Below are 26,914 nucleotides of genomic sequence, written 5' to 3' on the forward strand. Positions count from 1 at the left end.
TTTATTTATCGTAGTATAGATATGATTTATTATCTTAAATTTCGAAATACCGTATAGAAATATTCTTAAAATTTAATTCATTTAAAAGTAATAGTTTGGTATATTGTTTTGTTTAGTTAGTTGATTCTATCAGAATCACAATACAAATGCAATACAAGTGGGAGTGTATTTTAAATTATTGTATATTTGTGTGAGTGTGTGTTTATGTGTACGTGTTTTTGCGAGTGTTTTTCTTGGTGTTAAATGTTTGAGTAGGTCTAGAAAATGACGACAAATCGTTTAGGCTTCATTGCCCATACGTTTGTCCTTCAAACGAGTACAATAGTAGCGATCACTATTCTCAATCCAATCGCAGACATTTGACACAGTGTGGAAGGCCGTACCTTCTTTACATTCAAATTCCACAGGTTTACCATGCACGCAACGATAATACTGAAATTGAAATATGAAATGAATTATTTTTTGAATGATTTTTGCACTAAAACAATCACAGTCGACACTTTTAAAATAAGTTTTGTTTTTTACAGTGTACTAAAACATTTTTAGATATACTCAATTTAATCATACCTTTCTACAATCCTGATGTGGCACATAATCTTTATGTGTACAATCGATGTGACTCAAATCTGGTTGAACCACCATAACCTCTGGGTCTGGATGTACTACTTCTGGCTCTGGTACGGGTGCAGTAGTAGTAGTAGTAGCCGGTTTTTTCGTAGCTTTCATGGGTTTCTGCAAACATAAATAGAATAAAAAAAATTAAAGTTGAATTTGTCAATATAATTAAATTATTCATTATTAAAACATATTTATTTTCCTTTTTCCAAAAATCTCCACAAGCCTGACTATTCATATGAGTGCCAAACTTTTTGCCAGGAGCATTTTCGAAATAGCTGGTTACCGTTTTTGGAAAACACTGTATACAATAGGCGATGTTATGTATACAAAATGAGATAAAAATGTTTGCTGGGTTGGTTGCGGGGATGATTTTTTTTTTTTGAATTCTGTCAAATATCTACCAAGTGTGACTGTACCGTAAGAATTCATTACGGATCAAAATTAATTGAAATGTGAATTACAAATATGTATGTACTGGGAATATCGAACAGATTCATTTTGGAAAGGTAAATAAAACCTTTAAATCCAAACCCTTTTCAAAAGTTATCTGGCTTTGTAAAATTTTTTATGTTATCCATTTCTAAAGCAGAAATGGAGAGAACGTTTAGTGCTATGTTTTTTTTTTTATTTTAGAAATAAAAGAAGAAATAGAGTATGTCTTAAAACAATTAATTATTTAATGCATATGAAATATGGATTAAAATATCAAAATTGTTTCTCTATGTTGTCGATAAAATTTGTGTAAACATTCAACACACAAAAAAAAAATGTTCGGACACAATCACGAAATTAATTGATCCAATTAATTTTTAATTGAAATGTCTTCAATCACGAAAATGATAGTATCAATCACAGTTTTATTTGGGCATAAAAAACCCTTTTAAAAATCAAAAAATGTATTGAATTCATTAACAAATTTCATTTTTAATTGATTCAATAAAAAATTTAATTGATGTTGATTGCAAAACTCAATTGACATTTTAATTAAAAAACTTAATTATTTTCAATTACTTGAATTGACTTTTTAGTTTGATTAACAATCGGTTGTTTGAAATAAGAGTTAAAAAAATGACCATCACTTTTTTAATAATTTTTATACCCTCCATCATAGGATGGGGGTATATTAACTTTGTCATTCCGTTTGTAACACATCGAAATATTGCTCTAAGACCCCATAAAGTATATATATTCTGGGTCGTGGTGAAATTCTGAGTCGATCTAAGCATGTCCGTCCGTCCGTCTGTTGAAATCACGCTAACTTCCGAACGAAACAAGCTATTGACTTGAAACTAGGCACAAGTAGTTGTTATCGATGTAGGTCGGATGGTATTAAAAATGGGCCATATCGGTCCACTTTTACGTATAGCCCCCATATAAAGGGACCCTCAGATTTGGCATGTGGAGCCTCTAACAGAAGCATATTTCATCCGATCCGGCTGAAATTTGGTACATGGTGTTGGTATATGGTCTGTAACAACCATGCAAAAATTGGTCCATATCGGTCCTTAATTATATATAGCCCCCATATAAACCGATCCCCAGATTTGGCTTGCGGAGCCTCAAAGAGAAGCAAATTTCATCCGATCCGGCTGAAATTTGGTACATGATGTTGGTATATGGTCTCTTACAATCATGCAAAAATTGGTCCACATCGGTCCATAATTATATATAGCCCCCATATAAACCGATCCCCAGATTTGGCTTGTGGAGCCTCTAAGAGAAGCATATTTCATCCGATCCGGCTGAAATTTGGTACATGGTGTTGGTATATGGTCTCTAACAATCATGCAAAAATTGGTCCACATGGGTCCATAATTATATATAGCCCCCATATAAACCGATCTCCAGATTTGGCTTGCGAAGCCTCGAAGAGAAGCAAATTTCATCCGATCCGGCTAAAATTTGGTACATGGTATTGGTATATGGTCTCTAGCAACCGTGCAAAAATTGGTCCACATCGGTCCATAATTATATATAGCGCACATATAAAACGTTCTCCAGATTTGACCTCCGGAGCCTCTTGGAGGAGCAAAATTCATCCGATCCGGTTCAAATTAGGAACGTGGTGTTAGTATATGGTCGCTAACAACCATACCAAAATTGGTCCAATCACACAAAAATTGATTCATATCGGTTCATAATAATGGTTGCCACTAGAGCCAAAAATAATCTATCTAAAAATTTTATTTCTAAAGAAAATGTTGTACAAATTTTATTTCTATAGAAAATTTTGTACAAATTTTATTTCTATAGAAAATTTTGTCAACATTTTATTTCTAGAGACAATTTTGTTAAAATTTTATTTGGTTCATAACATGGTTGCCGCTCGAGCCAAAAATAATCTACCAAGATTTTATTTCTATAGAAAATTTTGTCAAAAGTTTATTTCTATAGAAAATTTTGTTAAAATTTTATTTCTGTAGACATTTTTGTCAAAATTTTCTTTCTATAGAAAATTTTGTGAAAATTTTTCTTTCTATAGAAAATTTTGTGAAAATTTTATTTCTATAGAAAATTTTGTTAAAATTTTATTTCTGTAGAAAATTTTGTCAAAATTGTATGACTACTTTGTCAAACTGAATTATATACGTATTGGATCGATCTTTTTTGATTTAATATATACCACGTATGGACTTACATACAATTTAGAAGATGGTGTTAGGAGGTTATAAGATACCTTGCCATCGGTAAGCGTTACCGCAACTTAAGTAATTCGATTGTGGATGGAAGTGATTAGAAGAAGTTTCTACGCAATCCATGATGGAGGGTATATAAGCTTCGGCCTGGCCGAACTTACGGCCGTATATACTTGTTTTAATTAAAAATTTTAACATTTTCAATCATTGTCTTAATTAACTTAATATTTCTATCTTGATTAATTCTATCAATTAATTTATTAATTGAAAAAATCTTCAACTTTAATCAACTTTTTAATTAGAAATATTATGGTGACATTTTTTCTGTGTAATGAAACATATATAAACTCTTTATATATTATGAAGTCCAAAAATATACAATTATATTTATACTTTTAAAAAACATCGACTAGCAGATATAACAGGTTGGCTGATAAGTCCCCGGTCTGACACATAGATGGCGTCGCTAGTATTAAATGCATATTATTTTTATATAGTGCCAACCTTCAAATGATTCGTGTCAAAATTTGACGTCTGTAAGTCAATTAGTTTGTGAGATAGAGCGTCTTTTGTGAAGCAACTTTTGTTATTGTGAGAAAAATGGAAAAAAGGAATTTCGTGCTTTGATAAAATACTGTTTTCTAAAGGGAAAAAATACGGTGGAAGCACAAACTTGGCTTGATAATGAGTTTCCGGACTCTGCCCCAGGGAAATCAACAATAATTGATTGGTATGCAAAATTCAAGCGTGGTGAAATGAGCTCGGAGGACGGTGAACGCAGTGAACGCCCGAAAGAGGTGGTTACCGACGAAAACATCAAAAAAAATCCACAAAATGATTTTGAATGACCGTAAAATGAAGTTGATCGAGATAACAGAGGCCTTAAAGATATCAAAGGAACGTGTTGGTCATATCATTCATCAATATTTGATGAACAGTCTCCGAAGCGTGGAAAGACTCAAAAGTCCACTGGCAAAGTAATAGCCTCTGTTTTTTGGGATGCGCATGGAATAAATTTTATCGATTATCTTGAGAAGGGAAAAACCATCAACAGTGACTATTAAAGGGTGATACGGTCAAAATTTGGTCAATATAAACTTGACGTATTTCTTTCAATTTTGCATTTAAAAAACCTGCTCCTATTTTGATTTTGGAATTCACTCTTCAGTTGTCAAAATGCCGTCCAAGCAAGAAGAGCAGCGTATCACCATTTTGCTCGCGCATCGCGAAAATCCGAGCTACTCGAACGCAAAGCTGGCAAAATCGCTAAAAGTTGCCAAATCAACCATTACAAATGTAATTAAAGTGTTTGGGTAACGTTCGTCGACAGCCAGGAAGTCTGGATCGGGGGGAAATCTAAAACCGGAAGCCGCTGAGACGACAAAGAGAGTTGCCGGTAGTTTCAAGCGAAACCCTAACCTCTCTCTCCGAGATGCCGCAAATAAGCTGGGTGTATCGTCTACAACCGTGCATCGAGCCAAAAAACGAGCCGGACTATCGACTTACAAGAAGGTAGTGACTCCAAATCGCGATGATAAACAAAATACGACGGCCAAAGCGCGATCCCGGAGGCTGTACACGACGATGCTGACGAAGTTTGACTGCGTGGTAATGGACGACGAAACCTACGTCCAAGCAGCTTCCGGGACAGGAGTTTTATACGGCAAAAGGAAGGGGAAAGGTAGCAGATATTTTCAAACACATAAAACTGTCAAAGTTCGCAAAGAAATATCTGGTTTGGCAGCATTTTCATAGCTTCCGGGACAGTCAGCCAAGAAATTTACGTGAAAGAGTGTTTGAATAAACGTCTGCTGCCTTTCCTGAAGAAACACGGTTGTTCGTGTTGTACTGTTTTGGCCGGATTTGGCATCTTGCCATTACGGTAAAAAGGCCATGGAGTGGTACGCCGCCAACAACGTGCAGGTGGTTCCCAAGGACAAGAACCCTCCCAACACGCCAGAGCTCCACCCAATTGAGAAATACTGGGCTATTGTCAAGCGGAACCTAAAGAAGACCAAAAAAACTGCTATGGACGAGCAGCAGTTCAAGGCAAACAGGCTTTCTGCGGCGAAGAAGGTGGACAAGGTGGCTGTACAAAATCTGATGGCAGGTGTCAAGCGTGGGGCCCGGCAATTCGTATTTGGAAAAGCGAAAGCCTAACTGAATATTTTTCCTGAATTTTATAGTAATTGAACTTGAAAAAGAAATTTAATTTGATTTTTTAAATAAACGATTCCACCGATTTACACGCGTTTTCCCTTGACCAAATTTTGACCGTATATTATATGGCGTTATTAGAGCGTTTGAAGGTCGAAATCGCGGCAAAATGGCCCCATATGAAGAAGAAAAAAGTGTTGTTCCACCAAGACAACGCACCGTGCCACAAGTCATTGAGAACAATGGCAAAAATTCATGATTTGGGCTTCGAATTGCTTCCCCACCCACCGTATTCTCCAGATCTGGCCCCAGCGACTTTTTCTTGTTCTCAGACCTCAAAAGGATGCTCGCAGGGAAAAATTTTGGCTGCAATGAAGAGGTGATCGCCGAAACTGAGGCCTATTTTGAGGCAAAACCGAAGGAGTACTACCAAAATGGTATCAAAAAATTGGAAGGTCGTTATAATCGTTGTATCGCTCTTGAAGGGAACTATGTTGAATAACAAAAACGAATTTTGACAAAACAAAAATTAGTTTTTCTTTGTTAGACCGGGGACTTATCAGCCAACCTGTTATTAACCTATTTAGAAGTGCCTATATGTAATAGATGAGTTTAGTTAATATGGTATCATGATGAATTGAATAGTCTATGTGAGCCTGAAATAAATCGGGCTTCCACTTAAATCTAACCAACCAAACTAGTTGTTGCTTAGAATAGACGGAGGGTACGAAATGACGTCGACGACGAATCAAGTTTTTCATAAAAATAATAGAATTTTTCATGGTGACAACATTCTTCACGGAAAAAACCCTATTTTGTCTTCAATTATTAATTGAACTAATTAATTTTTAATTGAAATGTCTTGAATTACAGAAATTATGGTATCAATCACCAAAGTCAATTAAAAAATTAATTGTTCCAATTAAAAAAATAAATGATACAATTAGTATGATTCTGTCCCAATTAAAAACTTTATTGTATCCAATTAAATTTTTAATTGAGTTTTTGTTTTATTTTAAATTTTAAAAATTTTTGGTTATATATTTTTTTGTGCAAAACTGCAAAAAACTTTTTCTTACAGATCATAAAATTTTATTTTAATCAATACCATATCATCTCAGATGAAAACCATATTATTTTTATTAGCACTATATTCACTGGGAGAACATGTAGTGCGGTGAGAAGGTAGAAGGTGTGGTAGCCATGTACACCACAAAAATAACTCAAATCATATTATTTTGCTCTTCGAACATGATCGTGAATACCACCATGTTTCTTCTCAGCGTGTAGATCTATAATTTGATCTTCAGATCAGTAGACGAACTATCAATGCATATCATATCCTGACCTAATCAATAAACCCATTAAACTGTGACTAATTGATTTATTATCTAATATTCGATGTTTTCCCTTTTGTCTGACAATACTCGTGATTTTTTGTGAGTGGTCACACATCTTGCGCAGTTTTTTTTTTATGTCCTCAATCTGTCTTACCTTAGTGGTTGTTGTTACTGCAGTAGGTTTTGGTTTTGTTGTCACGGGTTGTGGACGCTTTGTTGTTGTTACTGCTGGGGGTAGTAGACTGCCCTCGTCGGGATTAGGTGAGGTTGCTGGTGGTTTGGCCCATTCTGGCTGCAAGACAAAACAAAATGAAGAAAACATTGCCAATAAGTATTATCATGAACGAGAATCTTCATCAGACACAAGACAAGAGTACAACAAAGATATAAGAAAATAAATTTATTTGGCACCTGTTTTCCCTTGGTTATAATGCCTTGAGTCGTATCAGCATTATCGTGATTATGATCATCATCAAATCACACCACATAATTTCACCATGCAATGAAATACAACTTACCCTAGGTGTTGTTTCGCGTGTTGGTTCCGGCACCCGGTAATTTTTCATATTCGTATACAATATATGCATCAAGGCATTGGGACGACCACACAAACCATGGAAGTCATCCATATCAATGGCCCATGTCATAGCACCTGCATAGCCCTTCTTCTTTATCCAATCCATTTTAATTTGTACTGATGCCTCATTTTCATAGCCAACCCATTGGGTGTCACGGTATGTATAGGGAACCATACCTTCATCATCCCATTCAACAGTCCAGCCATTTGATTTATCCTTGACCTCAGGGCATATTTCATAATAGGCCAAGAAGCCACTGGCATTGGTAAAGGGACCAGGAGCACCACCTCCAGCCTCTTTATTGATGTAGGTGCCCATATTGTAGTTTTTATTGGAACTGCTTAGCGTGAAGGTTCGACCATAGAAGGGTACACCAACGACCAATTTATTAGCAGGACAACCCATTTCTTCCCACAAGGCTAAGCCATCGTTGACATTTAATTTTTCATAGGCATACTGGTCATGTTTACGTTTATACAAAGGACTATGGACATCTGCAAATCCAGCCCAGTTGCCACGTAAATCATAGGTCATGGCATGGATGGCATCCAAAGCTCTGCAAATAAAATAAAAATGTTCTTCAATATACTCTAATATTTACATGCAACCAAGGAATATGGTCACCTCAAACATGTTGCAAGAGCATAATTTTACTTTTTCATGGGTGCATTGTTTTTGTGGCAATAATATTTTTTCTCTCCAAATGCTTGCTGAAACACATAGACATTTTTCGAAAAAATAATATGGTTGCGACAAACAGTTTTCATTTTCCTTGTGAAAAAGTAACATTATGCTCTTCAAAAATATTTCAATGGCATAATGTTAATTTTACACTGGAAAGCCACAATAATATTATGTTCTAGCCAAACATATACATGCTTACCGATATCACATAGAAATTTTCCGAGACAATAACATGGTTGGGACAAACATGTTACAAGTTCTCCTTAAAAATAACATTATGCTCTTCAAGCATATTTCAATAGGATATTGTTATTTTTTTTACGGGAAACATGTATAATTTTTGTCACAATAATATTATTTGCTCACCAAAAATATATATGTTTGCCGAAATCGGATACATAATATCCAAAAAAATAATATGGTTGCAACAAACATGATACCTGTGGAAAGTAACATTATGCTCTTGAAACATGTTTGAGGTCATCATACTTGGCGTACACGAAAAATAAAAATTTTACTTAAACAAAATATCTGTGTCTCTTTTAAGGAATTTTTAAGTTAATGTATACTTGAATGAAGGCCTACATAGACTTCATTGCCTTAATTACACATAAAGAAATTTTAGAAAAAAAATCGTTTGTGTTAATTTTTTTTTATTTATGATTAACTTACTCGCACAACTCTGGCACATGATAACCTTCCTGCAAACGGAATTTGGCCACTGGTACAGCCATAGTTATTTCCCATCCTCTACCTTCTCTATCAAAGGCTCTACGCAGCTCTTGAACAAAATACAAAAATTTATCCTTATCACCAAAGGTACCACCACGATCGGTAGCGCCAGGATATTCCCAATCCAAATCGAAGCCATCAAAATCATATTTCTTCATAAAGTCCACAACGCTGCGTATGAATCTCAAACGATTTTCTCGTACAGCTACCATTCGTGAATATTTCGAACCACCTTCAGCCCAACCACCAACGGCAATCTGTAGCTTTAGATTCGGATGCGTATGACGCAATTGTGTAAAATTACGGAAACCATTTTGTTCCACATCAATTTCTGGATCAATGATCACCACTTGCCATGATTTGTCATCGACTCCAATGAAGGAATAAACCAAATGGGTACACATTTCAGCGGGTATATCTTCGATGCCATAACGTCCCAAGCCTGGTCGATAAACAGCCCAATTGCTGAAATAGCAGACAATGCGAGCTGGTTGTTCGGAGGCTTCCACTGACCGAGAGGACAATGAAATTCCCACCAATAGAAGTAGTGGTAATATCAGGCTTTTGGCTGTAAGAGAAAGAAATAAAATGTTTATCAAGTGTATTGTTTTTTTTTGAATTTTTGTCTTCTAAAAATCTTGCAAAAATATATAGCTCGTATATAAACCGATCTGTAGATTTTAAATTTTTTTCTGTGCGGAATACTCTATATTCAGAAGTTCAAAATTAAACATCTTCCTCTAGGTTAGGTTAAATATGTACGGGTATATTGGTATAGTATCAATGAGTGCTGTCTGATTCTATGTTTAACGGATGAACGGGCACGGGAAACACAAAAATCGTAGAATAGTGCAAAGGTCGGAAGGGCGACGAAAATACTATGGGTTTAACCATTATTCATTAAATCTTAAGAAAATATACCATATACGAGATAAATCACATGAACTCTTAAAAAAATTTACTAAGAATTTTTTTTTATCAAAAGGTGAAGTAATTACAAATAAATAAAAATGCAATAAATAATTGAAACAATAAATTTTTAATTGAATTTAAATTTGTAAAAAATTGGTTAAAAGTGTTGAAAAATCGTTATCAAGTCTATTTTTATACCCCCCACCATAGGATGGTGGGTATATTAACTTTGTCATTCCGTTTGTAACACATCGAAATATTGTTCGAAGACCCCATAATGTATATATATTCTGGGTCGTGGTGAAATTCTGAGTCGATCTGAGCATGCCCGTCTTTTGAAATCACGCTAACTTCCGAACGAAACAAGCTATCGACTTGAAACTTGGCACAAGTAGTTGTTATCGATGTAGGTCGGATGGTATTGCAAATGGGCCATATCGGTCCACTTTTACGTATAGCCCCCATATAAACTGACCCCCAAATTTGGCTTTCGGAGCCTCTAAGAGAAGCAAATTTCTTCAGATCCTGCTGAAATTTGGTCCACATCGGCCAATAATTATATATAGCCCCCATATAAACCAATCCCCCGATTTGATCTCCGGAGCCTCTAAGAGAAGCAAATTTCATCCGATCCGGCTGGTACATGGTGTTAGTATATGGTATCTAATGACCATGCAAAAAATGGTCCACATCGGTCCATAATTATATATAGCCCCCATATAAACCGATTGCCAGATTTGACCTCCGGAGCCTCTTGGAAGACCAAAATTCATTTGATTCAGTTGAAATTTGGTACGTGGTGTTAATATATGGCCTCAAACACCCATGCAAAAATTGATCGAAATCGGTCCATAATTATATATAGCCCCATATAAACCGATCTCCAGATTTGACCTCCGGTGCCTTTTGGAGAAGCAAAATTCATCCGATCTGGTTGAAATTTGGTACGTGGTGGTAGTATATGATATTTAACAGCCATGCCAAAAGTGGTCCATATCAGTCCATAATCGTATATAGCCCCCATATAAACCGATCCCGAGATTTTGTTTTGGAGCCTCTTGGAGGAGCAAATTTCAGCCGAGTCAGTTGAAATTTGGTACATTGTGGTAGTATATGGCCGTTAACAACCATGTCTAACTAGCCATTATGAACATGATATGGGCCTTAAAATTGGTATTATAAGTTAGTGCATATGTTTGTAACACCCAGAAGGAGACGAGTTAGACACATGGTGTCTTTGGCAATAATGCTCAGGGTTGGTCCCTGAGTCGATATAAACATGTCCGTCTGTCTGTCTGTCCGTCTGTCCGTCCGTCCGTCTGTCTGTGAACACATTTTTGTGATCAAAGTCTAGGTCGCAATTTAAGTCCAATCGCCTTCAAATTTGGCACATGTTCCTAATTTGGGTCAGATTAGAACCCTATTGATTTTGGAAGAAATCGGTTCAGATTTAGATATAGCTCCCATATATATCTTTCGCCCGATATCCACTAATATGGATCCAGCAGCCAGAGTTTTATACCGATTTGCTTGAAATTTTGTACAAACATAACATTTAGTCGTATAGTCAAGTGTGCAAAATTTGATTGAAATCGGTTCAAATTTAGATATAACTCCCACATATATCTTTCGCCCGATATGGACTAATATGGTCCTAAAAGCCAGAGTTTTGGCCCAATTTGGTTGAAATTTTGCACAGGGAGTAGATTTAGCATTGTAGCTATACGTGCCAAATTTGGTTGAAATCGATTCAGATTTAGATATAGCTCCCATATATATCTTTCGCCCGATATGGACTTATATGGTCCCAGAAGCCAGAGTTTTATCCCGATTAGCTTGAAATTTTGCACAAGGAGTACAATTGGTAGTATTGTCATGTGTGCCAAATTTGATTGAAATCGGTTCAGATTTAGATATAGCTTCCATATATATTTTTCGCCCGATATGGACTTATATGGCCCCAGAAGCCAGAGTTTTGGCCCAATTTGGTTGAAATTTTGCACTAGGAGTACAATTAGTAATACAGTCATGTGTGCCAAATTTGATTGAAATCGGTTCAGATTTAGATATAGCTCCCATATATATTTTTTTCTGATTTCGACAAAAATGGCCAAAATACCAACATTTTCCTTGTTAAATCGGCACTGCTTAGTCGAAAAGTTGCAAAAATTACTCTAATTTTCCTAAACTTCTAATACATATATATCGAGCGATAAATCATAAATAAGTTTTCTTAAAATTGCTTCAGATTTAACGGTTTCCCATATTTTTTTTTTACTAACATTGTGTTCCACCCTAGTGCATTCTGTCCAGATCGAGTGATATTTGAATGTATGTATTTGGGACAAACCTTTATATATAGCCCCCAACACATTTGAGGGATGTTATATGGTATCGACAATTTAGATCTACAAAGAGGTGCAGGGTATAATATAGTCGGCCCCACCCGACTTTAGACTTTCCTTACTTGTTTTTATTTAATTCTGTGATTGATATTATCATTTTTGTAATGCAATTTCAAATAAAAAATTTATTAGAAAAATGAATTTCGTGATTGAATCAGAAAACATTTTTTTCTGTGTATGAGATACTTCTGACCGAATCTATTTTTAACGCAATTATAATATCGAAAATTAATCAATTGAATCGAAATGTTAAATTTAATAAAAATTTTAAAACGTGTTTGATAAATTTATTTAGGTGGATTTTGGCACCTATATCTATGTGTACATTATTAATATGAATGTATACACTGACAACGAATATACCTATGTATCTAATGTATGTTCATATAAAAATTGATAATTCCTATAAATTTAAATAAAAATCCAAACACACACTTTACTATTTGGCATTGTTCCAAAACGATACATACAATATTACGTTGAAACATGAAAGATTTTTTATGTTATAAAAGAATATATATTTTATATCAAAAATACAATTTAAGAGAAAACTAAGACGACTTTTATTTTTGCATTTTTTTCGATGTATTTCAATAATACAAATATTAAAATATCTTTGATGGCGTTGTATTTTGTAGCTTGCATAGACAGAAATAAGTTTTTTTTGTTGGAAAATGAACTACTTTATGCGTAAATTTATGGAACTTATTATACGGTCATTGAAATTTATACCCACGTTTATTTCATAAAATTTTTGAGACATATCGTAGTTAGAAATTTCATTGGGGTGTTGACCATTCCTTATAAAAAAAAAACAAAATAAATTGGTTGTTTTGGAAAAAAATTTTATCACAAATTAATTTCTATAAAAAATTTTGTCAAAATTTCATTTCTATAGAAAATTGTGTCAAAATTATATTTCTATAGAAAACTTTGTCAAAATTTTTTTCTATAGAATATTTTGTCAAAATTTTATTTCTATAGAACAATTTGTCTAAATTTTATTTTTATAGAAAATTTTGTCTAAATTTTATTCCTATAGAAAATTTTGTCTAAATTCTATTTTTATAGAAAATTTTGTATAAATTGGATGGCTATTGACCATTCCTTATATAAAAAAAATTGTTTGTTTTGGAAAAAATTTTATCACAATTTAGTTTCTATAGAAAATTTTGTCAAAATTTCATTTCTATAGAAAATTGTGTCAAAATTATATTTCTATAGAAAACTTTGTCAAAATTTTTTTCTATAGAATATTTTGTCAAAATTTTATTTCTATAGAACAATTTGTCTAAATTTTATTTTTATAGAAAATTTTGTCTAAATTTTATTCCTATAGAAAATTTTGTATAAATTGGATGGCTATTGACCATTCCTCACAATTTAGTTTCTATAGAAAATTTTGTCAAAATTTCATTTCTATAGAAAATTGTGTCCAAATTATATTTCTATAGAAAATTTTGTCTAAATTTTATTTCTATAGAAAATTTTATCTAAATTTTATTTTTATAGAACATTTTGTTTAAATTTTATTTCTATAGAAAATTTTGTCAAAATTTGACCAAAACTTCAAGAATTCTACCAATCTACCAAACAGTAAAAAATCTACTATTTTTGGTAGAATTCTACCAGATGTTGCAACCGTGGTGGTTAAAATTTGGTTAATACCGAGAATAGTATGATTTTTATTACTGGTAATGATAAAAGGAATGACTTTTAGTCTACACAGGTACACTGAAAAAAATATTGTCGTGAGGTCAAAGATTTCATGTCTTTAAAGTACGAATATAAATTTTGCTTAGCGTAGAAGACGCATTTCTCTAATATAAAGTGTTTTTCCTTGTCCAAAAGTCGATAAACTTTTCACTGAAGTCGTATTGTCCTTATAATTAAGTGATTTCACTTAAAAATGGGTATCATAACATGAAAGAAAAAATTTTTGGGCTAAGGTCAATTTGACTTTAATAATTCAGAAAAATTCTTTAAATTTAATTAAATTGTCTTTAAATTTGTTGCCTTTCTGCATCTTGACTACAAAGCAAAAAATCGTTCAAATATAGGACATGTTTTTCAACACTTTATTTTAAAGACGTTTTTACTTGAAACATAGCATAATTTCTACTGAAAGTCGAGTCTTAATTAGGGAAATAAAGTTGTCGTTAACTCATTTTTAAAGGACTTTAATAGCATACTACGAAAAAAAGCTGAAAAAACGAAATACTAAAATTTGCTTCCTGGGAACAAGTACACAAAACCCAAATTTGAAAGAGAATTGTGTCATAAAATTATCCTTACTTGTATTCTCCGCGACTTTGGCTCGCAATCAATACCAAAATTTTTAAAGTAAAGACAAAATCTTTGGACCCGGGCATGCTTTTTTTTTCAGTGTAATATATTATTTTTAAATCCCCGGTACTACTGCAAGTAGTAAGTTCTTGTAGTAGTTCATGTAGTAGTTAAAATAAAGAAATTTCATTGGGCTGTTGACCATTCCTTATATAAGAAAAAAAAACAAAATAAATTGTTTGTTTTGGAAAAAAATTGTATCACAATTTAATTTCTATAGAAAATGTTGTCAAAATTTTATTTCTATAGAAAATTTTGTCAAAATTTTATTTCTATAGAAAAGGTTGTTAAAATTTTATTTCTATAGAAAATTTTGTCAAAATTTTATTCCTATTGAAAATTTTGTCAAAATTTTATTCCTATAGAAAATTTTGTCAAAATTATATTTCTATAGAAAATTTTGTCAAAATTTTATTTCTATAGAAAATTTTGTTAAAATTTTATTTCTATAGAAAATTTTGTCAAAATTCTACCAAAACTTCAAGAATTCTACAAATCTACCAAACAGTAAAAAATCTACTATTTTTGGTAGAATTCTACCAGATGTGGCAACCGTGGTGGCTAAAACTTGGTTAATACAGAGAATAGTATGATTTTGATTACTGGTAATGATAAAAGGAATGACTTTTAGTCTACACAGGTAATATATTTATCTTACCTGCCCTTAAATCTAGGCTCTATAAATGTACAAGTAGGACATCCCAGCAAAAACTGGGTAAGCACTAGTGATTCTTTCAGTAATACCGGTAATCAAAAAGTTACTACTTGCAGTATTACCTGGGATTTAAAAATAATAACTTACCTGTGTAGGCAAAAAGTGATTCTTTCTATTAATACCGGTAATCAAAATCATATCTTGAGGTCCGGGTTCGGCTCTACAGTGGGTACCGTTAATAGTAGCGAGTAATGCCAAATTACATTTCAGAAAAAATTGCCAATAAAATATACCTTTGTTTTCTAAAGTTGTATAGTACATAATTTATATTACAAAATAACATCATTAAATAGATCCATGTCGTGGAGCGTGGTATAGTGTGTTGGATTACAAAACAACAGGGGTGAGTTCGCACTTTTTGGGTATCGTTATGGTAAAGATATTAGTTTTGGAGAGCTGGTATGCTTGCGAAGAAGTACTTATTTTTCGACTTCTGGTATGCTTGCACGGAAGTACTTTCCTCCAATGTCATGCCCATGTAAAAGTATTACTACTGATATATGCACGAGGAAGTTGTTACCAATTTGGCGCAGGCATACTTGTACTCATACCTGGTAATAGGAGTTTTTGCTGGGATAGATCGCATTTATAAATTTTTTTGCGATATATCAACAAAAGTTTTCATGTACAAATAAATGTGGGTGTAAAACAATCTAAGTTATAACAAATACTTCAACGCAAAAAATTTCACAAAAACTTTAACCCAAATATACAAAATCCTGAAAATAAATAATAGCATATTCTTTGTTTTTTTATCTTTAACCCAAAAATTAAATATTGCAGTTAATTTATAGATTACTTCTTTACCTAAAAAATGTTTGACAGTTTTACTACTGGTAATGCAAATTGTAATGAGATGTGGTTACTTAGTTTTTGCTGGATATTTTATCCATCTGCACTCCCTAGAATAACGGGAAAATATTTAGGAAGCTTAACGACAATCAACTCAAATGGTTCCTTATAGATTACTTCGTGGCAGTTCAGTAAGTATTGGAACATTCCATATTACTTTGCATACTAAAAGATGAAAGTCTTTAAAGTCATTGACAATGAATCAAATTCATTTTGTGGATGGATACTTCCAACACTAGAGGGATATAAATATAGTATGTTAACACAATCAAAAAGAAATTGATTGAAAGAATATGCACTGCAGCACCATCGCAATGTAAGAATTCAAGCCAACCAAATATTTAAACAACAAAGTGACAATTTGAAAATGTTAAATAAAATTATGTCTACGGTTAATCAATTGATCCAACGTGTATGCATTGTGTATTCTGAACACATATCAATTTTTTATTTTATTTTATTTTGGGTATTTTAATTTTGTGTTTGTCGCATGATTCCTTTCCGCTTTTGGCAACGTCAAAGCCAACTCATTGGCATTTAAATGATTTCTTCACCAATCATTGGACTAAACACAATTGTTTGGGGTGGATAAGTGAATGAACTTTATTTGTAAGTTTATTATTACAACTAAATAAAAAAAAACAAATCTTCCGACACGAACTTGTAATACTTTACAGGTCGAAATAATTTTTATCAAATTAAAATTATCTTTTACAAAGAATTTAATTTTGGATATTTTAATTTTTTTACGTAAATGAATAATTTGAAATCGTATAAACTTGAAGTATTGAAGATAAAACAAATGCATTATCTGATTCAGCGTACATAAATTTTAGCAATTAACTTCGAATGAGACCATATACGTTTTCCAACATAAATTTCTACATAGAGTGTAATTACTGATATCAACAATTCCATTGTTTTGCTTTTTCTAATTTTGCATAGAATTTTCCTGAAATTTCCTATGAAGCATTTAATAGTTTAAGCAAAGATAAAAATAATTTCCAATTCATTTCTATTGATGTTGCCAATTAAAATTATTTTCCTAATATTAGTCTCCCACTAAATTGGAGAATGAATATTTTGAATACTTGAAGTTATTTTTTAAACATCTTTCTAACTCAGAGGCACTGGTTGCAATTAGGGTTTTTTCCCGGACTTTTTCCATTCCCGGGAAAGCGGGAATTTTTTTCGAGTTTCCCGGGATCCCAGTCAAAGGGAAACCTGCTTTGATGTGGGTATGCCACATCAAAGCAGGATTTAGATATTTGAATAAATTAGAAATCGCCTAAAGCTATGGTTATAAGGCGCTACCTGGACGACTAACAATATATATTCTGTTGATCTCTTAACATACATCAGCCATAAATCATACTAAAATACGAACTATTTTGTAATACAAAATTTTTTTACAATGGTTAAGACAGTCTCTTTGGGTATAGCTTTCGGAAGCACACTATTAGTATAGAGGGATTTTTTGAACAATAAAGAACTATTTGGAAAATGAAAGAAACTTATGTCGATTTCACAATCGTAAAACCGGGTCACTATATGCACATATTCGATCAATATTCCCAAAAAGGAAACACTATCGCCTAATACCCCATTCACATTACACTTCCAAAATCCACTTTAAGTACATTTTAACTGTCATTTGCCTTATAAATAAGGGATTTAAAATCAATTTTTAATAGATTTCGACCCTAATGTGTATGAGGTATTAGCTTGAAATTAAAATAACTAACATATCTTAATAAAAGTTAGAATTTTCATATTTCATTAAAACATCCTGCAATAATTATGAAATTTTGAAATTATGCAATTGCAAACGTGGGTTACATAAGGTACGGGACATTTTACCTTTATAAAGGTTTTCTCAGTCTACCAGTCTATCGGAATGCCGGTTTACAGATATAAAGGGTGATACGGTCAAAATTTGGTCAATATAAACTTGACGTATTTCTTTCAATTTTGCATTTAAAAAACCTGAACACACCTCATTTTGAAGGTGTGTGTGTGTGTAGAATGTTGCTCCTATTTTGATTTTGGAATTCACTCTTCAGTTGTCAAACTGCCGTCCAAGCAAGAAGAGCAGCGTATCACAATTTTGCTCGCGCATCGCGAAAATCCGAGCTACTCGCACGCAAAGCTGGCAAAATCGCTAAAAGTTGCCAAATCAACCGTTACAAATGTAATTAAAGTGTTTGGGGAACGTTTGTCGACAGCCAGGAAGTCTGGATCGAGGGGAAATCGAAAACCGGAAGCCGCTGATACGACAAAGAGAGTTGCTGGTAGTTTCAAGCGAAACCCTAACCTCTCTCTCCGAGATGCCGCAAATAAGCTGGGTGTATCGTCTACAACCGTGCATCGAGCCAAAAAACGAGCCAGACTATCGACTTACAAGAAGGTAGTGACTCCAAATCGCGATGATAAACAAAATACGACGGCCAAAGCGCGATCCCGGAGGCTGTACACGACGATGCTGACGAAGTTTGACTGCGTGGTAATGGACGACGAAACCTACGTCAAAGCCGACTACAAGCAGCTTCCGGGACAGGAGTTTTATACGGCAAAAAGAAGGGAAAGGTAGCAGATATTTTCAAACACATAAAACTTTCAAAGGTCGCAAAGAAATATCTGGTTTGGCAAGCCATCTGTACCTGTGGCTTGAAAAGCAGCATTTTCATAGCTTCCGGGACTGTCAACCAAGAAATTTACGTGAAAGAGTGTTTGAATAAACGTCTGCTGCCTTTCCTGAAGAAACACGGTTGTTCCGTACTGTTTTGGCCGGATTTGGCATCTTGCCATTACGGTAAAAAGGCCATGGAGTGGTACGCCGCCAACAACGTGCAGGTGGTTCCCAAGGACAAGAACCCTCCCAACACGCCAGAGCTCCGCCCAATTGAGAAATACTGGGCTATTGTCAAGCGGAACCTAAAGAAGGCCAAAAAAACTGCTAAGGACGAGCAGCAGTTCAAGGCAAACTGGCTTTCTGCGGCGAAGAAGGTGGACAAGGTGGCTGTACAAAATCTGATGGCAGGTGTCAAGCGTGAGGCCCGGCAATTCGGATTTGGAAAAGCGAAAGCCTAACTGAGTATTTTTCCTGAATTTTATACTAATTGAACTTGAAAAAGAAATTTAATTTGATTTTTTAAATAAACGATTTCACCGATTTACACGCGTTTTCCCTTGACCAAATTTTGACCGTATCACCCTTTATGAAAATCATAAATTAGGAAGAGCAACATTCTTTTTAACAATTGGAAGCCCCTTAGAATCTGGGCTAGAACCTACGAATATGTATGTCCCACAAGTCAACTACTACTACTTGGTACCATAGTCATTCACATTATATTTCCAAAGACCACTTTTACTAGATTTAACTAGATTTCCACTTTAACTAGATTTCAACTGTCATTTGCCATATAAAACCCTTTATTATATATAAAATATCGTAAAAAAAAAAATCCCGAGAATTCCCGCACTTAATTCCCGGGAAAGCGGGAACGAAAAAATAGCAAATTCCCGGGAATTCCCGGGATCCCGTTCCCGGGACAAAACCCCTAGTTGCAATGCATCGAAAAATTAGATTGGATCTTTGAGGGACCGAATAATGGCTGCATTCTCCAAAGCAAAGTACTGTATCACAATACAATACGGTAAAAACGAGGGTAAAAATCTTTAAATTGGGGTTTTATTTGCTTTCGGATCTACTTTATACCCCTGATATGGATTTTACAGACTTTTTACTGTTCTGTTTGCTGGGAAAGAAATGTAGACGTAGTCGCAAAAAGAAATATTTTCTTATTCCCAATTACAACTGTGATTGATACTATCATTTTCGTGATTGGAGACATTTCATTTAAAAAAATTAATTGGATCAATTAATTTCGGCCAATTAATTAAGTTGGCCGAAGATCTAACAGGTTGACTGATAAGTCCCCGGTCTGACACATAGATGGCGTCGCTAGTATTAAATGCATATTATTTTTATATAGTACCAACCTTCAACTGATTCGTGTCATTTGATGTCTGTAAGTCAATTAGTTTGTGAGATAGAGCGTCTTTTGTGAAGCAACTTTTGTTATTGTGAAAAAAATGGAAAAAAAGGAATTGCGTGTTTTGAAAAAATACTGTTTTCTGAAGGGGAAAAAATACGGTGGAAGCAAAAACTTGACTTGATAATCAGTTTCCGGACTCTGCCCCAGGGAAATCAACAATAATTGATTGGTATGCGAAATTCAAGCGTGGTGAAATGAGCACGGAGCACGGAGGACGGTGAACGCAGTGGACGCCCGAAAGAGGTGGTTACCGACGAAAACATAAAAAAAAATCCACAAACTGATTTTGAATGACCGTAAAATGAAGTTGATCGAGATAGCAGAGGCCTTAAAGATATCAAAGGAACGTGTTGGTCATATCATTCATCAATATTTGGATATGCGGAAGCTCTGTGCAAAATGGGTGCCGCGCGAGCTCACATTTGACCAAAAACAACAACGTGTTGATGATTCTGAGCGGTGTTTGCAGCTGTTAACTCGTAATACACCCGAGTTTCCGTCGATATGTGGCAATGGATGAAACACGGTTCCATCACTACACTCCTGAGTCCAATCGACAGTCGGCTGAGTGGACAGCGATCGGTGAACCGTCTCCGAAGAGTGGAAAGACTCAAAAGTCCGCTGGCAAAGTAATGGCCTCTGTTTTTTGGGATGCGCATGGAATAATTTTTATCGATTATCTTGAGAAGGGAAAAACCATCAACAGTGACTATTATATGGTGTTATTGGAGCGTTTGAAGGTTGAAATCGCGACAAAACGGCCCCATATGAAGAAGAAAAAAGTGTTGTTCCACCAAGACAACGCATCGTGCCACAAGTCATTGAGAACGATGGCAAAAATTCATGAATTGGGCTTCGAATTGCTTCCCCACCCACCGCATTCCCCAAATCTGGTCCCCAGCGACTTTTTCTTGTTCTCAGACCTCAAAAGAATGCTCGCAGGGAAAAAATTTGGCTGCAATGAAGAGGTGATCGCCGAAACTGAGGCCTATTTTGAGGCAAAATCGAAGGAGTACTACCAAAATGGTATCAAAAAATTGGAAGGTCGTTATAATCATTGTATCGCCCTTGAAGGGAACTATGTTGAATAATAAAAACGAATTTTGACAAAAAAAAATGTGTTTTTCTTTGTTAGACCGGGGACTTATCATCCAACCTGTTACTTTATTTTATCGAAAAAGTATGTTCAGCGACGAAGCTCATTTTTTGATTCAATGAGCAAGTGATTTTGTAGTTAAAATAAGTCAGAAACGTTGCAAATTCTTCCAATACATCCACAAAAAGCCACAGCTTGGTGCGGTTTATGGGCTAGTGGAATCATTGAACCGTACTTCTTCAAAAACGATACAAATCATAATGTAACTGTGAAGGGTGAACGCCTCCGTGGGATACAGAAGATTGACTTGCATGACATGTGGAAAACAACATTGAAGCATTTATTCGTGTAATACCAGCCGAAATGTTGCAGAAATTATGCCAAAATTGGACTAAGCAGATGGAACCTTTGAGGCACAGTCGCGGTCAACATTTGCATGACATAATCGTCAAAATTCAATCAAAATCGAACTTTGCAATCATCTAAGAAGTCGAAAGTCGTCTTTTTCAAAGTATTGAAATTATTATAATTTTTTTTTTATTTGAAAATTTACTTTTTTTTATTTCGAAAATCTCGACTTATGATTCTCGTTGTAATCAATTGTGGAAATGCGACACTTCATATTAGATATTTTATTGTGGTCTTCGGAAATGATCACGATAATAACACTAGATTACACTGAACATGTACATTTGATGAGATGTAACTTTTTTATGTATTTTGATCTGCAGAATTCGAAAAAATGTTGAAAATTTTTTTATGAAACAGTTTTTGATTTATACCGTTATTTTTAGTATTTCGCTCTTTTTTCACTAAACAAATTATATCTCGAGTTAAAAATGTCCGATTATATCGCTGTTGGTACTTAAATGAAAGGTATTGAGATGACGAATAATCATGTATAATTGAATCTGTGATAAGTTAAGTGGTTCATCGATGCAAAAAGGACAAATTTTCAAAAAAATGATGTTTTACAGTGGCCCTTTTCCGCCGGAAAAGTACAAACCATTGAAAACTATTTTTTTTTCTCTTCATGGTCATATAGATGATACTCTAACGTAAGTAATAGGTTAAAAAGGCAAATTTTCAAAAAGAAAATCATGTTTTACAGGGGCCCTTTCCGCCGGAAAAGTACAAACCATTGAAAATAATTTTTTTTTTGTCTTCATGGTCGTATATATGATACTCTAACGTAAGTAATAAGACCAACGACCGAAAAATGACAAAGTTATAAGAAATTGAGTGAACAAATCCGATGTCAAAGCATGCAAATATGAGCAACTCATCCACACATAAATGCCACTCGGCCACACAAAAATGTGTGTGGGTGAGTTGGTCATATTTGCATGATTTGACATCGGATTTTTTCATTCAATTACTTATAACATTGTCATTTTTCGGTCGTTTTTCTTCTAGTTGGTCGTCTTACTTACGTTAAAGTATCATCTAAAAGGTGGTTAAATTGTAGGAGCCGATGTTGAATGTGAACCACACCTAAACGGCAAGTTTTTCCGAATTTTATTTGACATTTCTCTATTTCAGACTTACTCAATTTAAACCATGCAGAGATACACAATCCAACAACGTGCTAAATGGTTCGAAGAAATGGCAACAGTGGATGATCAATTTTCGAAGAAAATCATCTTCAGTGATGAGGCACATTTTCACCTCAGTGGATTCGTCAATAAACAGAATTGCCGCATTTGGGCGAATGAGAATCCAAGAGTGATTTTGGAAAAACCAATGCACCACAAAGAGCGGCATCATCGGGCCGTATTTTTTCCAAAATGAGGCCGGTCAGGCAGTTACTGTGAATGGTGTTCGCTATCGTGAGATGATAACGAACTTTTTATAGCCCGAATTGGAAGATATGGATCAGTGTTGCCAGGTCATTTTTGATTCTTCCCCCCAAATCTTAAGAAAAAACCCCTAAATTGGTCTAAGCTTTTTTCAAAAACCCCCAAAAAATGTCAGAATATAAAAGTGGTCCCAAAATTACGTGAAAAAAAATCCTGTAGTGATACACTTTAAAAATTAAATTTAACACAAATATATATCCTGAAAGAAGAGTTCTTTCCTGAGAAACGAAATTTTAGAAAAACTAAGTTTTCTTTTGATGCTAAATTTTTTTTTCGTTTGAAGTAAATAAAAAATAAAATTTGCTATTTAAGAAAATACTTTAAAACAAAAGAGATTTTCGTTTGTTTAAAATTTCATCCCTGAGGAATTTTTTTTTTCTTTGGATGTAATAGTACAATATGGATATCAATTTAAAAAGCGGGCTTATTCTTAAAAAGCTTTCAGCTGCTAAGTTAAAATACGATTGTTTTTAATTTTGTCAAATATTAAAAATGCCCTTTCAACAGAAGAGTTTTAAAAAGATAACGAAAATAATGCTATTGAATACTTGTTTGTATTTAGGATCTTCTTGTTGACTTTCCGCATCTTTTTTCTCATAACTTATGCTAGAATTGTTCCGAATTTGCTTGAGAATTGCTCCACTTTATAAGGTCTGAAATAATTTTTTACCCCCAAAAAACCCCCCAAATAAATTTTACCCCTAAAAATCCCACTAAACGTGAAAAAACCCCCTAAATTTGGGGGGAAAACCCCTAACCCGGCAACACTGATATGGATTGAACAAATTCAATGGCCGTGTTATCTCACGTAATGGCGATGTCAATTGGCCGCCAAGATCATGTGATTTGACACCGTTGGACTTTTTTCTTTGGGGTTATTTGAAAGAAAAGGTGTACGTCGATAAGCCAGCAACAATTCAAGAGCTAAAGGATGAGATAATTCGGCACATTAACGGCATAGAACCTCCATTATGCCTCAGCGTCATCGAAAATTTGGACCATCTGATGAAGGTGTGCCACCGAGGTCGCGGCGCCCATTTGGCCGATATATTTTTCCATTCGTAATTGAGTAATACCAATATATCATAATAAAATAAAATTACAATAATTTCCTAAATAGTTTGTGTTTTATTCAAAATCAACATCGGCCCTTGAAATTTTAACCACCCATTATATGACCATGAAAAGAAAAAATATGTTTTCAATGGTTTGTACTTTTCCGGCGTAAAAGGGCCACTGTAAAACATATTTTTATTTTATTTTTTTTTTTTTTTTGAAACTTGCCTTTTAAATATTTTTGAACCACTTAACTTATCACAAATCCAATTATACACGATTATTCGTAATTTCAAGAACTTTCATTTAAGTATCAACAACGATATAATCGGACATTTCGAACTTGAGATATAATTTGTTTAGTGAAAAAGAGCGAAAAACTAAAAATAAGGGGATATCTCAAAAACTGTTCAAAAAAAATTTTAAAAAATTGTTTCGAATTCAGCAGATCAAAATACATAAGAAAAGTCATATCTCATCAAATTAATTAGAATCTGTCCATCAATTTGTTTCACTTTATTCAATTAAAATTAATTCCAGAAATAACAGACACAAATATATATTCCGAAAATTACAACAACAATTGGGCATTGCACTACCATTGCCATATATCTTGAGTTTGTTTGGTAAACAAGCACTAATTAATGCATTTTGCATTAATGATGCACTACTTATTCATGCATGGGAAAGTGAGCAAAAAAGTTCATTAACACCGGTAAATAAAACCACTTGTGGATGCAATGGATCACATTTGCTTTAACATTTTTATAGTTTCTTTAAAAATTTTAATGCGGCTTTTGTATTGGACCCGTTTCACTTGTCTTAATATAGTTTTGTATTTTTTTTATTGTAGTTTTTGTACTTCTTCAAAGGTTTCTTCATATACTTGTTCCATTCAATTGGATTCTTTAATCACAACACATTCACAATCACGGCCTAATTAAAAACAATTTCTTTATGACTTTCTTACCCATTTTGACAATAACAAAAAAAAAGACAACGATCAAATAAACTAAAAAACGATCTTCTTTGCACGAAAGTTGGTTTGACAATAACTCGAAAGTGTTATAAAGTGCTGTCTTTTATACAAACATTATGGAAATGAGCCTGACTGCCGCCTCATTGTTTCTCCCTCACTCTCTGGAATGGTGATAGATGGGTGGTGCGTAGTTTACGGTAACGGATTACGAAAAAATATCGTTTACGAGATATTCTACCCTATAGGCTTTTAACTACTTTGTATGCTATATGGATGAAGTGATGAAAAGCTTAGCAAAATGAAATTTGTAGAACAGACGGACATAATTTGATCCCATCATTTTAAGAAATGCTACCTACACCAACACTCAAACATATGATAAATATCAACACGTTCAGGCTTATAGCATTATTTTAAATATTCTTTGTTAAGTTGCATTAATGTCGTATTGTCCGTTATAGCGCCCTCAATGCAATACAACAAAAACAAAATAAAATGCCTTCCGGTTCCTTTCGTGTTGGTTGTTGTTGTTTTTTTTTTGTCCCTTTGTTAGTTTTTAAGCAGAAATATGGGAATGGTTTTGTATTTCTTTTTATTTGTGGTTGGAATTTTTATCCTGATAAATGTATCATCCATTGAGTGAGTCATTAGGAGTGCTCCAAAGAACGCCGTTGATGGGACACAATCCAAAGACCAAATGTATGCGAATTGAATGCAAATAAGGATCATTATTGCCGTGAAAAAACATAATTGGGTCTATTTTGAAGAGAAGCATTTGTAAAGCTAGCGTGCTTTAGTACGACTTGTCAGGGATGTAAATGTTGGTACAATTGGTACATCTCTCTTCCCAAAAGTACAATTGTACTACAATCTATGATCTATTTGGTATAATTTGAAATATTCAGTTCATCTTCAAACTTGGTCTAGAAACGGCAATTTATAATTATAATAATTTTGTCCAATATACATGATCTTGTTCACATATTTCTCGGTACTGACTTAATTACAGTCAAATTGGATAAAATTTATCCATTTTAAACCCGGTGAGCAGGGCATTCATCGACGAAAATTGTATGTTATCCACCATTTGACAATCAAATGCAAAATTTCGGAAGATTGATGGCAAAATGCATTTTCAAAATATTCAAGATATCAAATATGGATTCCACATATCCCGAAATGAATTAAAATATTTATATATTTATTTTATTAAATATTTCCATTGATCTTTAGTCTTGATACTGAAGACATCTCGAAACTTCTGCCAGACCGTGGACAACTCCTGAGTGAAATAAATTTAACAAGTATATACGGCCGTAAGTTCAGCCAGGCCGAATCTTATGTACCCTCCACCATGGATTGCATAGAAACTTCTACGAAAGACTGTCATCCACAATCGAATTACTTGGGTTGTGGTATATTAAAACTTCTTAACATCGCTTTGTAAATTATGAGTTAATCCTTACGTAACTATAGACCGATATGGGCCTAGATATGCATGGTTGTTAACGGCCATATACTAGCACAATGTACCAAATTTCAACTGACTCGGATGAAATTTGCTTCTCCAAGAGGCTCCAAAAACCAAATCTCGGCATCGGTTTATATGGGGGCTATATACGATTATGGACTGATATGGACCACTTTTGGCATGACTGTTAAATATCATATACTACCACCACGTACCAAATTTCAACCAGATCGGATGAATTTTGCTGCTCCAAAAGGCACCGGAGGTTAAATCTGGTGATCGGTTTTTATGGGGGCTATATATAATTATGGACTGATATGAACCAATTCCTGCATGGTTGTTGGATACCATATACTAACATCACGTACCAAATTTCAACCGAATTGGATAAATTTTGCTCTTCCAAGGGGCTCCGGA

At 34.1% G+C, this 26,914-nt stretch overlaps 1 protein-coding gene across 1 annotated transcript; it reads right to left on the reverse strand.

Annotated features, from left to right (window-relative positions):
• On the reverse strand, positions 1-25,099 carry Cht5 (Chitinase 5). The gene is made up of 6 exons (XM_075292519.1): positions 25,018-25,099; positions 8,686-9,313; positions 7,270-7,885; positions 6,906-7,043; positions 568-732; positions 1-432 (listed from the first exon to the last, which is right to left on the reverse strand). Exons 1-6 carry the CDS (start codon positions 25,019-25,021, stop codon positions 280-282), a joined length of 1,704 nt encoding a protein of 567 aa, XP_075148634.1. The 5' UTR covers positions 25,022-25,099; the 3' UTR covers positions 1-279.
• Between the last annotated feature and the right edge of the window lie 1,815 nt (positions 25,100-26,914).

The sequence above is a fragment of the Haematobia irritans genome, chromosome 1 (assembly GCF_050003625.1).
Source record: "Haematobia irritans isolate KBUSLIRL chromosome 1, ASM5000362v1, whole genome shotgun sequence".
Taxonomy (NCBI): Eukaryota; Metazoa; Arthropoda; class Insecta; order Diptera; family Muscidae; genus Haematobia; species Haematobia irritans.

Coding starts and splice junctions, on each gene's coding strand:
- Cht5 (XM_075292519.1), bottom strand. Junction 7,886..8,685: donor CATGTGCCAGAGTTGTGCGA/GTAAGTTAATCA, acceptor TTTTATTTGCAG/AGCTTTGGATGCCATCCATG. Junction 7,044..7,269: donor CACGCGAAACAACACCTAGG/GTAAGTTGTATT, acceptor TTTGTCTTGCAG/CCAGAATGGGCCAAACCACC.